Genomic DNA, 16,777 nt, shown 5'->3' with positions numbered 1-16,777 from the left:
ACTTGGCAGGCTTCACAGGTTGTCACGGTGTATGTTCTTATTGCCGCCAAGGACAAAATTTAGTGTTAACTGGACCAAGAACTCAGGGATCTCAGATGTCTACTATTTTCCATAGAAATAACCATAATCAATTTTAAATATCAGATCAGCTTTCCTTTTGGGGTGATACAGTGTAGGTCAAAATAAAGAAGGCCCTGATACCTCATGGGCACAGATTCAGATACCATTTCTGCCATTGTTGAACTATATGACCTTTAGCAAGTTATTTAACCTCCTTATACCCCCATTATAAAACAATTGTACAAAAACAACATCCTAAGGGTGACTGCAAGAATGAAATAAAATACAAAATTCTTGTATCTACTTGTATCTACAGTTCATATGTATTAAGTGTAAATTTCTGAGTTTCTTGTATCACCTAGTGGTAGGTATTATTTATTGAGTGCTTATTCTGTACCAGGCACTCTTCGAATTACTTTATATCATGGGTATTAACACATTTAATCCTTGGAGCATTCTTACACAATAGCCACTATCATCATCATTATCATCATCATCATCATCACCACAACCATCATTCTATTTCACAGATGAGAAATTGAGCCACAGACAAGTGAAATAATGCAGCTAATAAGTGGCACTGCTGGGTTCCAAAACAAGCTTTTTGGCTCCAAACACACTGCACATCCTCTTAACCACTAGACAACATAACCTCTCCCACTATCAGGTTGTTACCATGGACTACATCTTATGGGCAATTTGAAAGCAATCTTATTTTAGTTCATATTTACCTAATTAAAACATAGTTGGGAAAAGCATATGATGTTTTCCATAGTCAAGTATAAATCATTTTAATTTATTCATTCTTTTGAATGAGCCCTACCATTGCTCCCTTTCAATTGTGGGAAATCAGCCTTGCTTGTCCTTATGGAGACAAGGGCACACTTTCCAATCTTTGTCTCAGAACCTGTGCAAATCTTGTCTTCTTTGTTTTACTGCCTATAAATAATTAATGAAACAAAATGTTTTCAAGGATTCCAAATAACCTAAAAAAATTTTTTGGAAATCCACAAAGAGGTATCTAGGAAAACTTTTCTGAAGTTAAGAGATGTTATCTGCTGTTCTAGGTGTGGGTGACTTTATCAAAACATTTCGCCCACTTTCAAATTTCCACTTGTTAAAACCTAAGGCCTTATTTGGCTGTCACTTACAGTACAGTGTTTTTCAGACAAGTTCTTGGCAGCTAATTTTAAAGAGATTTTGTGAAAAGGCAAGTTGTGGAGTGCTCCTGTTGGAAGAGCTCCTTCTGACCCTCTGCATTAGTGGAAAGAAAATTGCCAGTCTATCCCAACTTTACTCACCTTGCTTATCTTCAGAACTTTATAATTTGCATTTCCTAAGGTAGTGATTTTCAAGCATGATTTGGAAACCCTGCAGGGTTTTCAAGTTTTTTCAAAGGAGTGGCAAAGAAGTCTCAAAACAAATTATTTTTTTTAATTTTTAAAAAGCAGCATGCATTTCACATATCTTTTGGGAGATTCAGGAAGGTATTTGTAGATGTTAGGAAATTGTACTAATAATACTGATAGTATATAGAGACCTGCAAAGAGGCTTCCAATTCTGTTTCTACAATGGAATCCTTTAACACACACCAAAGCAATGAGAAATTTGTAGAATGCCTTTACTCAGGTTTAGTCCATGTTTAACCACAATGCTCAAAAAATTTTTAATGGATTGATGTCATATCTTTTATTTTAGCTTGGTTGTGACCATCAACAAAGCACCCAGTCTCTCTGAGCATCCTAAATGACATACTATTTATGACAAGACCAGTGTGTAATAGTAATAGTTTACTCTTATTAAGTACTCTCTACAAGGTCACTGAAGGCAAGAACTAGAACCTAGAATCTCTTCAACTATATATATATTACATACATACATATCCCAAATATGTAACGCATATCATTCTTAGGAGCATCTCTTCCTTTACTTGGTCACTAAGAGTCACTTTCTCTACTTAGAGTCAGACATTTAAGTGTCTCCAGCCTCTAGGCTTTTATCTGGGCACTTGGGCTACACTTCTTCCTGCAATGGTTTTGTACACGTCATCTATCCCAGTAGACTATAAGCTCCCTGAGGACAGACACAGCATCAAGCTAATCTTTAAATCCCCTAGAGCACTTAGTGCACGGCCCAAAATAAATGCCCACAGATGTTTATTGAATGGAACTGAGTCTTTAGAAAGTGGAAATTTTTTCTAAAAAAATGTTTTTGCCATGTCAGTATACTGCATATTAGTTTTTCTCACTTTATCCTATAGGCCACATTTTATATCTATTGACAGCTAGGCTTTTTCTTTATTTTCCACAAAACTTGCTTCTTTATTTCATTTGCACATTCTAGTTCTTCATCCTGGAGGGTACTTCTTTCTTAACTTTCTTTCTATTAAGTTTTGAAACCTCTCTCCTTCAAGCTTTACTTCACTTCAGAGTTCCCTCATCACATATACATATTATTTTCACTGTATTTTTCTGCACCTGATTATATCACTTTCCAGGTGTTCTGGTGTCTTTTCCTAAGACTTGTCTAGTCCTTTCTACTAAGTTACAAGCTCTTTGAGAGCAAGCATTGCTTACTTGTTTTGCAGAACTCCTAGTGCAGTTGTCAGCCCCTCATACCACTTTATAGAAATATATATATATACATTTATTTTATAGAAAATATACACACTATAGTATACATATATAAGGATAGATAGATACATCCTTTTAATTCACTAAGAGACTTTGTCACTAAATGTTGCACAGTGATGAAACCTTTTATATTGGTAAAAATTGTTTGGGAATAAGAATAATCACATCCTGATTTTTCAAATTCAAATATTTGTCTAACATTTTTTGATAATGTCACAGCACACGTCACATGTCTCATTGAATTGTTATAGGTATATTCACAGGAGAGATGCACTAAGTGGTTGACCCTGTGCTCCTGTGAACAGAACCTCAGAGTATCCTTTTCTATAACATTTTAAAGACAAGGAATTGAAACTTAAGGTGGAGAAACTTGTTAAATTGACCTAATAGTAATCATAGAAACCAAAAGTCAGACTCAGACTATTCCAGTTTCCATTTTGTCTGGATGGATTTTGCAGCTCCTTCTGAAGATATTGTGTATTTTAAAAATGCAAAATATTCTTAGATAACTGAGAAATATGATTTGATGAACTAGGCTGGCAGGGGCATCCGTATTCAAAGATTTGGTGGATTCCTTTCCAATGCTTTTTAATGTCTGCACTCCTAGTGTCCACATAAATAAGATTTAATAGGTTTTACCACTTACTTTTCCTGTTATAACATTTATACTTCTTTCCAGTAGCAAAATAATTTCTTCTATTTTAAGCCCCCTCTGAATAAGTTTGTTGAAACTATATTCATCACATATTGAAATCTAAAATTAAAAGACAATAAAGGAAATCATGAAAAGCTAGATGTATTTCACCCTCTTGTAGTTGAATTCATAAAATTGTATATATCATAAATAGTAATTGAAACTTTATAATCATTTTTAACTACTCTTGAAAATGGTCTGTCCCTCTAGATGGGCATTAGTTTAAATGCAAAGAGATAACAAATATCATTTGTGAGTCTAAATAGTATTGTTCAGTGCTTTGAAAGGGCCATTATTAACAACTTTGCAGAACACAACAGCAACCTGTAATGTATTCCATGTGTAGCATTTTTAAACCTTTTGTTTGTTTCTAACTGGGGGAGGGGGGAGTCCATTTTATTCTCTTGGGATTTGTTTTATAAGGAGCATCAAATTGAGATTAGTAAGCATGAAAATATTTCTCTCTGCCTAGCCAGTGCCTGTTTATTCTTCATACATATATTAATATAAAGCACACCAAAGGACTAGCAATTTTCTTTTATGAACATAGCCTGTAGAGAGATAAATAGCCCTGCGGGAGAGGAAGGTCAAGTTCAAAGTTTTTCTTTCCTTTGGATCCAGGAATAAGCAAATGGAAAGACTAGCCAAACAACAGAGCAGCAGGCATCTGATGGTTAAGCCCTCCCCCCAGGACGTTTTATGTACATAAGCAGAAGTCACTCCAGCAGCTGCGGCGCATTAGTTCCAATAGTTTAACAGGCTGCTTTGTAGCGCGGACAAAAGCCCTGCCAGCGCAGTGGCTTCCCTCCATGTTCCTTTGCCCTGCGAGCTCGTCAGTGATCTTTGGCAGGGGCTCGGGAGAGGGAGAGGAGGGTGACGTTTAACAGGCTTCCGCCGAGGAGTGCGCTCGCCTCGTCTCACCCAGCCCCGTCGCCGCAGAGAGACTGAGGCAGGAGAGCGAATGAACTAGCCGCAGCTGGATCCGACCTGCTTCCCCGGACATTTCCCGGACTCCGAGCGACAGAATCCCTGGAAAGAGGCCAGGGAACCACGTTGCCCTGGATTGTCGCCAACTGTACAAAGTTGACCAGGAAAATGGCTCAGCAGACGACGAGCCCGGACACCTTAACAGTACCTGAAGTGGATAATCCGCATTGTCCAAACCCGTGGCTGAACGAGGATCTTGTTAAATCTTTGCGGGAAAACCTGTTGCAGCACGAGAAGTCCAAAACGGCGAGGAAATCGGCTTCTCCCAAGCCCTCTCCAGTGATTTCTCCGCGAAATTCCCCCAGGCTCCTGCGCAGGATGCTTCTCAGCAGCAACATCCCCAAGCAGCGGCGCTTCACCGTGGCTCATACGTGGTAAGGTTTGCACGGAAATGGTGGCTGTCTCCCTTCGGCCACTTTTGTTCCTCCCGCCTTTAATTTCGGGGGTGGGGAGGGAGGGTCACCGTCGTTCCTCACCTGAAATGTATCACAAGTAGTCTCCTTTAACAATAAATCCCACCAATGCCCAAGTCAGGGCAAGGATCCTGGGGAGTGGCTGAGGTGGGGGCGCTTCTCAAAGTTCAATTCCTGTTGCAAGTTCCTACAAGAAAATTGGCTTCCAGATGTCCAATGTGCATGCGGTTTTACTCCCATACCTACATGGTGGCGTTTATTTGATTTCCTAAACTAATATGCCTGCCAGGTTCTCCAACAGCCTAGGAAAGAAAGGATCAGAAAGGGGTGGGGTGGCGTGGGGTGGAGAGGAATCATAGTTTGCTTTCTTTCCTGCACGATCCTATCCGCACTTTGACAGACAAAGATGCCTATAGCATGTGTATTTGTGTGTATAACAGGCTGTCCCCATAAAGCCCCTCCTCACTACTGAATTTAATATACAGTATTTATAAACCCAAATATGCCCTTTACAAAGGAAAGAAGAAAGGGATTAGGAATTCAGTGCCAAAAGTTGCAGGCTGGTACTTGGTAGTATTGTTGTGTTCTTTGACTTTGGATTGTTAGAATATTTTGTCAATATTTTTACCTTTTTTTTAAAAAAAAATGTTTTTATCTTCTTTGTAATAGGTGAATTTATTTTATGCATATGCTTCCATGTATTTTTCTGGGGGATTCTTGATGTTTTCCCACTCTTGAAAAAACAAAGATTAGAATCAACCATTGTGTGAGCTTATTTGTAGTTTCTGCCTGAGAAGAGGTGATTCCAGGTTCTGATCAGTGGGTCTGACCTCTGGGGTCTATGATACACACTTGGTTACTTTTAGGTAGTGGTAGGTTGTATATACCACCTTGACATTTTGGTAAGTATAAATTATGATAAAGAAAAGAGCATAGCATAGAGAAAACAAGTGTATTCAGTCATTGAGAAAGTGACTGAATAATTTTTATATAGTTTTTCCATAGCAAACCAAAAAGTGTGCCAGGAATGGGGGGTAAAAAGCTCAACTAGACTTCTAGGAAGAAAGCAGCAAAAGTAAAGAGAATCAAAATCTAAACTAGTGACATGGCTGTACCAGGCATGCATTGTAGATGAATGCAGATGACAAAGGAAATAAAAGGCATGTCACACCCAAAGACATGCCAGAATCACAATTCTGATTTTAAGTAACTAGATCTCTGATCAGGAAAGTGTTTTGTCTCCGAGATTTTAATAGCTAGATGGCATTTCTGAGTTTAGATACAATGGTCATAAGAGGAGTAAGACAAATATTGCCTTTTTCAGTCTTGAAGAAATTATTGGGAAATGATGACTTCTCTCTGACGAAGTTTTTGTTGAAAAAAATTTGTCAGCAACTAGCAGTGAATAAAAGAAAGGCATAGATAAACACTTCAGATGCTTTGAAGGAGAGGGTTGGCTCAAGACCAGACGTCGGGTGCCAAAGCAGGACAACTGGCTTGAGTTCATAAGGAGCCAGGACCAGAATTTTGGTATCCAGTGTCTCTTTTGGTCAAGCTGCTTTATCATTGTACCTCCTAAATTGTACCTCTTGCTGAATGGGAGATCCTCAACTCAGCTGCTTGATTTCAGTCTAAGTGAAGCAACCTAGAGTTCAGCTGAAGGTTATCTGAACTATTTGGACACGTTGAAATGTAAGGAAGGCAGGAAATCTCAGGAAAACAGGCTCCCTTCTGAAATTTCTGGCACTTCCTTTTCTGGTACTGTTTGGAAAAACACCAAGAACACAATTTCTACCAATATTTCATTTTGGTATATCAGATCTCAGCCAGATCAGGGAAGTATAAAGAGACCCATGGAAATGAAAAATAAAAACCATGGTATCGATTTTTAGTGACTTGGAAGCAGTTTCCCTCATGAACTAATTTTCATCCAGCAAGGGAGTTGGAAGGAGTATCTCAAATTTTCCTTATTGGTTCCATGAGCCCCAAGAATATCCACAGGCATCTTTTGATAATATCATCCCATCTGTGCTTTTACAATTTGTACTAAGCACTATGCAGAATTTTTTAAAAATATATTTCAAATTGTTCTGATATATATGTATCTATATATAAGTTACATATATAGATATATATTTGATACTTGCTGCTATTACTAGCACACTCAAATCCTCTGCCCCTCCCTAATTGAGATTATCAGCCATTTAAATACATGCCTTGTATGTTCCTGCCTCCGAGTGTTGGTTCCTGCTCCTGGTATTCCCCTCCATTTGATATGCATACATTTAATATCTACTAAGTCTAACATGTTTAGTTTGTATCTAATGATTACAAAGTTGATCAAGAACCATTTCTTGGTTTCAAATAATTTACACTTTAGTAGAAAAAGTGAATCATGCTCTAAGGCGTCTGTTTTAGTTAAGGTAATCTTGTTCTACAAAATACTCTCCAAATATCAGTGGATTGACACAGTGAATGTTTATTTCTTACTTCTGCTTTTCGTGGATAGGCAGCCTGCCCTGGGGTGCTTCAGGGCCCAGGAATCCTACCATTTTGTGGTTCCACTGTTTGGAACACGTGATTCCCAAGGTTACCAGGCTTAGCTGAATCAGGGGAAAGACCACAAAGGATGGCATGAGTGAGTTTTATGAGGCAGGCCTAGAAACACACACGTCACTTACACTGGGATTCTTCTGGCTAGAGCTTAGTTCTGTGACCACAGTTAACTGCAAAGGAGGCTAGGAAACATGTCTCAGATCAAAAAATAAGGTAAACCAGATCTGGTGAAGAGCTAGGCCATTTACGTCAGTTTGCTAATGGCTACCTGGTTTACCCTCTCAATCATAGTTGGATTCCTTAGAATAGCATCTGTGACAACCAGTCCTTGAACCTCTCTCTCTGCAAACCTCCTGCATGAAGATTATACAGAAGCAATTCTATTGTTTGACAGGTCTATTGAGTGGAGAGACCTACTTATAAAGAGTTGAAGTCACTTTCCCTGTAACTATCATCCGTGGATCTAGGATCTGTTTTAGGACCCCTACAGTTTGAATTTTTGCCTTCTTCCATGTAGCTCTTAAGGCAAGTGGCTTGGAATAACCCACCAGAGAGCCAAGACCCTGTTCTTTTGACCTCGGTACACTCATGCTTAGCATCATGGCTGGTCAGTGGTAGATACTTAATAAATATCTGCTGGATGAATTCGTTAATCAATACTTTAGTGTTCTTATGCTTTTTAAAAAGTCTTTTTTTTAACTAAATGCCTGGTTATTTCACCTTTATATGCTGTATTTACCAGGTTAATCCTGGTTGTTCTTACCCAGACTTCATTTGGGTTTTCATAACCCATTTAAAGAGTAACATACTGAGTTGATACAGTACTCCAGGTGCTGTGTCAATCAAACAGAGAGCGTCTAAGCAGTCAAAAACCAGACTTCTTAAGCTTAACTTCTGACTTCCCATTTACTGGTTGTGTGTCTTAGGACACGTTGCTTTAACATGTGCTTCAGTTTCCCTGTTACCCAATTTCCTGGGAATAGTAGCTATTTGGGGTTGTGGTTTAAGTGCAATTATGTGTAAATTTAAGTGTGTTGCACTGGGCTGCACACTTAGTGAGTGTCATTATAAGCGAATACTTTTCTTATTATCTACTATATGGCCATTATGCCAGCCTTGGTCTGCATGATCTTTTAGGATCACATTTAAATTTCTAGATTATCCTGTCAGTGGTTTGTGAATGAACTGGTGAAGCAAAGGGAACATATGTGAAGTGACAAAAGTTTGAAGGAATAGTGTACATCAGTTTTATGACTATAGGAAAGGAGAAGGCAGAATGGAGAGGCATTTTTGAGGTAGAACCATAGGGTTCATTGCCTCTTGTCTGCCCACTCCCATTCCTCATCTTTCAATTCCCTGCTCTTCCTGTGAGCTCCCTCCAGTTCTTCTAACTGAAAGTAATCCATTACTTCTCCAAATTTCCGTAGCACATCTTGCCTCTGTTATTCTATCAATGCTTATTAGTAACTGTTATATCACTAGCTAATACGTATTTAACACTGGTATTTGTGTTAGGATTAGAACCCTCTGTGTCCATGCTTTTCACTACTCTGTTTTACTGTTTGTATTTAATATATAATACCTTGTAGTCTGGTGATTATATACATGACTCAGATTTCATCTGAGTAGGGGATTCCCTCTGACATCAGCAGGAGCTCCAAGGTCAGTGGAATTTCTGGTGAAGAAAACTTAACTTCCACTACTAGTTTATTTCAGGAAAATCAGTCAGAAAATTCTTTATATTTTTTAGACTTGTCTCCTCGTTAAATTTTAAACACATTTTGGCCTAAATAAAGTCATAGAAGAACAAGTTAGAACTGATGGTTTTCAGTGTTTGATAACTTAAAAGTTACTGTTTAGTCTATCTTAAATCACAAAACCTCTGCTCTTTTATCACACGTTCTTTGTAAAAGTAATTTAATATTATAATCACTTTTAAGTTATAAATTTTTCATATTTCTGTAATATAAACCCACATGTCTACCACCTAGATATTTTAAGTGTCTATATTTTACCATTGTTTGTATCAGTTCTATTTTTTTTTAAGAATAAAATGTTATAGAAACTGCCAAAGCCATACTCATCCTATTCTCCTATCTTCCCAGAGGATCCTGAAGCCAGTGTGTTCTTCCTTGTGTGTCTTTATATTTTAACTTCACATATATGTGCTCTGCGTGTGTAACATTTCATACACACTATACTATGCCATACTAGACAGTGAAAAAGAGCAAGGAGTGTATGTCTCATATATATGTATTTGAGTGTGTGTGTGTATGTATATCCTTTAGCAACTTCCTCTTTATTACTCCAGATTATGGCAATTGAGCTATATTGATGCACGTAGACCTGGATCATTCATTTAAACTACCGAACAGTATACAGTCATGCACCACATAAAGATGATTTGGTTAACAATAGACCACATATATGAAGGTAGTCTCATAAAATTTTAATGGACCTGAAAAATTCCTATCACCTAGTGAACTCATGGCACAAAACATGATTCATGGGTTTGTGGAGATGCTGGTATAAACAAACCTACTGTGCTGCCAGTTATATAAAAGTACGGCCTATGTAATTATATATAGTACATAATACTTGATAATGATAATAAATGACTATGTTATTGCTTTGTGTATTTACTATACTTTGTATCATTATTTTAGAGTATAAATAGGGTATTTTTAACTTATCAAAAAAGTTATAAAAGACATTTTAAAAAGTTTACTGTAAAACAGCCTCAGGCAATTCCTTCAGGAGATAATCCAGAAGAAGGCATTGCTATCATAGGAGCTGACAGCCCCGCGTGTGTTACTGCCCCTGAAGATCTTCCAGTGGGACAAGATGTGAAGGTGGGAGACAAGGGTACTGATGATCTTGACCCTGTGTGGGCCTGGGCTAATGTATGTGTTTGTGTCTTAGTTTTTAACAAAATAGTATAAAAAGTAAAAAAAAAGACCTAAAAATTTTGAAAATAAAAAATCTTATAGAATAAATATATACAAAAATCAAATATTTTTATCTAGCTGTACAGTATGCTTATGTTTCAAGCTAAGTATTATGACAAAGGAGTCAAAAAGTTAAAAAAAACAAAAAAAATTTATAAAGTACAAAAGTTATAGTAAGCTCAAGTTAATTTATTATTGAACCAAAAAGTTTTTTTTTAATAAATTTAGGTAGCCTATGTATACTGTGTTTATAAAGTCTACACTAGTGTACAGTAATGCCCTAGGCCTTCATATTCACTCATCTCTCACTGACTCATACAGAGCAACTTCCGGTCTTGCAGGCTCCATTCATGGTTAAGTCCCCTAAAGAGGTTACCATTTTTTATCTTTTATATGGTATTTTTACTGTGCCCTTTTTATGTTTATATCTGTTCAGATATACAAATGCTTAACCATTATGTTAAAATTCCCTACAGTATTCAATATAGCAACATGCTGTAAAGGTTTATAGCTTAGGAGCAATGGGCTATACCATAGAACACGACGATGCATTTCTCAGGACGTATCCCAGTCATTAAGTGATGCGTGACTGTACATTGATTTGCCTCTAAAAAGCCAACTGTTTATCTAATTTTAGATCGTTGTTGCTATAATCTTTAGTATCATACTCTAAGTGACTGTATAGTCACAGTGAAAAACATTGAGTAGTTTTACCATAATGGAGGAGATGTAATTTCCTGAATTTAGCAGTCAGTTCAGGCTATGTTTTTGAGTATTGTCAAGCTACTTTGGCAATATTAACCATTAAAAACTAATATTTATGGATAGCATTCACTAAGATCCCTCAGGTTAGTTTATGTAAATAATTCTCAAAAGCATTTTTAATTCCAAACATGATAAAAGCCAAATATGATTTTCTAATATAAATACATGAAATAGGGGTTATATTCCTAATTAAGGACTAGATGAAAAAATTCTCAGAGATACAAAGATTTTAGTTTATGCTGTGCTGTATGCACTGCATGGAAGGAATGTTCTAGAGTGTATATAAGTGAAATTTAGCAGTAGGATATCTTTGGGAAACATGGTAACCAGGTAAAACTCAAAGGTATTATCTTTATAATTCCTGTGCATTCATGTGTGTTTTTAATTACAACATATCCAAAGTTATAATAGAAGTACTTAGTAACAACCTTAAACAAGAAATTATTTTGTTGTTTAAGGTTGTTACTAAGTACTTCTATTATAACTATTACTAAGTACTTCTATTATATAACAAAATAATTTCTTTATGTGAATTTTTGAAAGATAAGTTTTAGGAAATCTGAAAGATTTTTAGGTAACTAGATAAACGGTTTGGGCCGTTTTTTTTCATTTGTTATAAAGTTCTCTTTATCAGGCATTGGCATTAGACATGAAGTTGCTAATGTTTAAAGTAAATATTTGCTTTCTTGAGTCATCATTTCATCAGCAACTATAGTTGCTTTTATTGTTGTTAAGAGAGAAATATATTATAAATTTTCTTCAAGTCACAGGAGAAAGAAACCATTTGTAACCTGTAAAGGAGAAATCCAGCCATTTAGAGTTTGTAGGTTAAAAATACACGCACGCACACACACACACACACACACACACACACACACACACACACACACACACACACACACACACATACACACAGGTTTTCAAAGCCATTACTTAGTGATTCTATTCGAAGACTCTCTCCCCCTTGTTTCATCTCTCCTACATTCGCCCCACTTAGCTTTAAAGTCGTCTCTTCTCTGTCTCTTATGGTGACAATACCCAGAGAAGAGCATTGCTGTGCTCTCCTGGGAGCTAGGACCCCAGAGGAGGGCTGCAGTTAAAGGGTGATACCAGGAGGCGGGGAGGAAGTTTCCGGGAGAAATCATCTGGGGAGCACACCAGGAAGTACTGGCACATTTGGGCGGGGCCAGTCAGCCCTAGTCCTTAGCCATGGCCATGGCATAATTGGCTGTTGCCTTCAGAGACAATCATGGGAGGTGGAGGCGCTGAAAGTAGAGGGTGTCTCTAACTTTTGAAAGGCATTTGAAAGACATTATTGCTTTTCCTAAAATCAAAAGACCCCAAGGAGACATTCTACTTAAAGAACATGCTAATTGACTTGTAATATTTAAGAAATTACAAAGATTAAATTATGACAATTAGTTACTAAGAAAAAAAAGGAAGAAAACATGATAACCTCTCAGCTTATTACTCTTGTGCACTTCCCATGACCATTGACATTTCTCTTAAAGAAAGAGAAAAGATGTGAACCCTGTCTCTACGAGCTGAAGCCATTGCTACTAGTGGTGAAAAGACTTCCAAACAAAACCACAGTCTTTCTTGCAAACTTGGTGGAAATGTTGATGAGAAGAAAATAAAAAACTTGAATCTCAAAGTTCATTAAAATAATTTAAATCATAGCTTTGATTTAAAAATTATTCTTTGTATAAACATCTCTATAAATAAAAAGCTCCTGTGAGTTTAGATAACTAAGTAAGTTTTAGTACTTATTTTTCTTAGACAGGAAGTAACCAAATTTGTTTTTCAAGTAGCAGTTTCAGTAAGAAGCTTTATTATCACCGGTAGCAAAAATATGTCATTTTTAATAGTTTGGCTTTTGAAAAAAAAAATCATGGTTTTAAAGTTGTGATTGATTCAGTATAGTTGAAGCCATGCGGTCTGAGAATCACATTTCCAGGTCTGCTGGCCGCTTGATATTTGACCTTATTTGCTCAACGTTTTTGAACTGTAGGCTTTTTATTCATAAGTCACATGGTTATAAAGGCATTTGATATTTGCAAGTAAAAAAAATTACTAATTAAATTTACAAAGTGATAACAAACTACAGTCCATTCAAGATAAGTAATTAAACTCAAGTTCCAACTTGCTGCTGGAGAGAGTGTGGTAGAGGCTGCCTGGGTAAAAACAGAAGACAGGATTCTTTAATAATTCTGTGACTCATACAAAGGCTTCAGAGCCTTCATAATGAAAGTACTGGTGGTATTTGCTTGAGGACACAATCTGGAAACTACGGCTTTAGGTAGAAAATATGAAAATCTATAGCTCATTAGAAAAATTCAAATTTAAAGTTCTGTTTTACTAGATCCTCAATTTTATATCATCATAACACATCAGTCTCTTTTACTATATATACAAAACAAAAAAATCATTTCATGTGCAATTTTAAGGACATAAATGCACTTTAAGTATTTCAGATAAAGTAGGTATTCTCAAAATGAGTTCTTGAAGAGTTGCTATGAGAAGAAATTATGTGATCTCATTTTAGAATAAAAACCTTAGGTTTATGATAATATAACTTCCTAACCTTAGATTTATTATAACATAGTCATCAATGATTTAGTTCCTGCTATGTGTAAGGGGTACTTTATGCACATTAATCCTTCAAAACAACAGAGGCTGAATTTAAGTATTGCAAGTTGTACTTCACATATGAAGATGCTGAGGCTCAGAAAAATTATTACATAATCAAGGTCATTCAGCTACACAACCTGAAATAATTAGACTTAAACCTTGAACTAAGGTCTGTCTAACTCTCTATCCTGTGTTTTTTCTTCAGCATCACCTTTCTGTGGTCTAAGAATCACACTCAGAATTATTACTCTACCCTGCATGTATATTCATGCTATCACAATGAATATGCAAATATTTTACAAAATGGTAGTTAGTTAGAAGAAGGGGAGAGGCAGAATTCTTTCTTGGTGTGGAATCTTAGTTTATTTTTTTACACATGTAGCTTTCCTGAAAATTGACATCCTTCTTTCTGATAAAAAATATGTGTGTGTATAGGAGAAATATATGTCTTTCGTAAAGCAGGGTTTCAGGGTCAACAGAGAACATTCTAATTCACAGTGGTTTTTAAATAAAATGCATAAAAACAAAGCCAATCAGAGGATAATTTTATATTTAATCATTCAGAGAAAAAGGCATAAAAGACTTGAGCTCTCAGGAGAAAGATCAAGTCAGAAATCTATTAAGGTTTGGTTCCAAAAGAGCCAGCTGGGAATGATGGTCCGTAGGCTCAAGTCACTAAGCAACAGAGCAGCAAAATGCTTGGTAACCAGATCTGGCCTGACTCACAGGCTGACTGCAAGTGACCGGGTGGCCAGATAGGAAGACCAAGGCCCGTCTTACCTCAAAACAATCTCCTTCCACTCATCCGCCAGCCTTCATGCCAAATCCCACTGTTATAGAATAGTCTCTTTGACTTAACAAGATATCAGCTTTTAGAATGGATATATCTCTGGGACCAGAAGCAAATGTTGTCTTTCTTCTTTATAATAGCATTTCTGAGCTTGTTTTCCTTGGTTCAATATATTATACATAAAATGTAAGCTTTAATGAGAGGAAAAAAGTGAAAACATTTGGGTTAGTGTTCTGACTTTGTGTTCTCCATAATAAATGTAAGCAGGGCCAAAATTGCCTCCCTTCATTTGAGGAGGTCTTTCCCTGGACTCTCAAACACAATGTGTTGCCATTTATTTGGCACTTTTTAGCTTACATTGTCTTCTATTTCATGTTTGTGTTTTGACTGTGTAGCTGGACTGTAATTTCCTAAAAAGTAAGAAACTCCACGTGCATCAATCGTTGCATCCACTGTGAAGGTCCAAGTGCCATCTGTATATTCATTGAGTAAAATATTTGTTGTTTGATTGATTGAGGAACATGCCTTCTATTGCTGTGCCTCTTATGTGAACACTGAGGGGGATCCATATTTTTGCAGCCTAGAGGTCCTGGTGGTATTGTTTTTGATTGCCATAATGGAAAAAAAAAATCACACTCAATGATTAATCATTTCTATGGACTTTGTCACCATGTGTGTGTGTGTGGGTGTGTGTTCTGGGTTTACTAGATTAGGAAATTAGATTAGTATAGTTTGACTTTGGTATATATATGAATGATTCTGTATACTATAGTGTCACAATAATTTGTCAAATATATGCATTTTAATAATATTTAGTTTATACTTTGAAAATAATTTATACCTCTTCTATTTCTGAAAAAATGATATAAATATGTTTATGATTCTTAGGAAATTACTGAATAGCTTATTAAACTCTGATGACTAATCCTTATCTTTTAAAATTCATACTGATTAAATTATACACCAAGACCTAAGCTTATAAAAGAAATGCCAAGATTTTAAGGAGAAATTTGAGAAACAACACCCTCCGTAGTCCCTTTTTTAGTATGTCAATTGGAGAAATTTTAACTGGCAGAAATTAAGTACCACTTCTCCAAAGTAGATCTTCAGAATAACTAAAATTAAATACTGGAAAATCTTTTTGAAGAGGTTTAGCAAAGAAATGTTATTTTAATGCAAATATTTTGTCCATAGTTCAATATATCATTTTTACATTGTGGTCATTTCAAACCAACCAATTTCCTTTCCATTACTCTTATGAGATAGTCTTCTGATCAAATTAGCTATTATTAAAATAAAGTAGCTTCCTCTTTCTATTATAATTAGTAGGGTACTCTTTTTCCCATTTTCTTACATAGCTAATTTCACATTTATATTTATAAATGGTGAGTGTATGTTGTTGACCTTTTCAAGTAAGCAGGTTTCTGACTAATCAGGTTAGTTGCATTATCATTGCTGCTTGTTTGCCTTCTTTAGGTTTATAGTATTTGTTTTACTTTGCTTTATTCCATGCAGTGTGATTTTTTTATGACCTTCTATTCAGTGAGTGCCAAATAGAATAGCATATGATTTACGGGTAGTAATAACCCAAACATATATGAATTGCAGGCTGATGACGCACAAGGCGGATTTCTACAGCTCTCCTCTGACTAGAATCAGGCTTCCTTTAATAAAGCTCTCTTACTAATAACAGTAGCAGTCTCATTCCTGTATCAACTTCACAGTTTAATGTACATCTGTGGACCATTTGTACTGTTTGCCTTCAATATTTTTCGTAGACTTACATTTTTATTTAAAGGGACATATGTTTAAAAATAAACCTATATATCATTACTGTAATTTGGAACTGTTGTAATTTATAATGCATGGAAGATAATTGTAAAAATATACAATAAAAAAGGCAAAACAGATTAAAGTTTATCTAAAGTTTACATGTCCTACTAAAGGCTCTGAGCTTGAGGTCTGCTCTCCCTTTGTTTAAAATGGCATTTAGCAAGTAATCTAGACATGTGAAAGACCAATTAAGTCTTCCTCCCTACAGTAATAAGAATGACTGAAAAGGATTTGGAAAGGAAATAACCTTCTCATTATCTAATTCAACATTTTAAAATTCAATAAACCACAGCAGTTATGCCTAAAACCATTTTGGTACAACCTCAAACCCTTTAATATACCAGTCCAGTGGTACCTGAACCACTGACAGTTCCATTATAGGAAGAGGGACATTGGTTCTTGCAGGGGTTCTTCTGGTCTCAATTCCTTAGTTGAAGGTAACCACATTGAACTTGGATGGGGTGATT

General features: G+C 36.2%; 1 protein-coding gene across 7 annotated transcripts in view; it reads left to right on the top strand.

The window, feature by feature from the left end:
- PDE4D (phosphodiesterase 4D) overlaps positions 1 to 16,777 on the top strand; it is a 1,287,470-nt gene that overhangs the window by 602,500 nt on the left and 668,193 nt on the right. The window contains exon 1 of one of the 7 annotated variants that reach the window (XM_045565993.1): positions 3,929 to 4,748. The exons of the other annotated variants lie outside the window; for them this stretch is intronic. Within the exon in view, the coding sequence (XP_045421949.1) occupies positions 4,483 to 4,748 (266 nt within the window). The 5' untranslated portion in view covers positions 3,929 to 4,482. Of the gene's footprint in view, positions 1 to 3,928; positions 4,749 to 16,777 lie in introns of those variants that run through there. 7 annotated transcript variants of the gene reach the window in all.

This window comes from Lemur catta, chromosome 12, assembly GCF_020740605.2.
Source record: "Lemur catta isolate mLemCat1 chromosome 12, mLemCat1.pri, whole genome shotgun sequence".
In the NCBI taxonomy this organism is placed as follows: domain Eukaryota; kingdom Metazoa; phylum Chordata; class Mammalia; order Primates; family Lemuridae; genus Lemur; species Lemur catta.
This window is presented reverse-complemented; position numbering and strand designations above follow the sequence as displayed.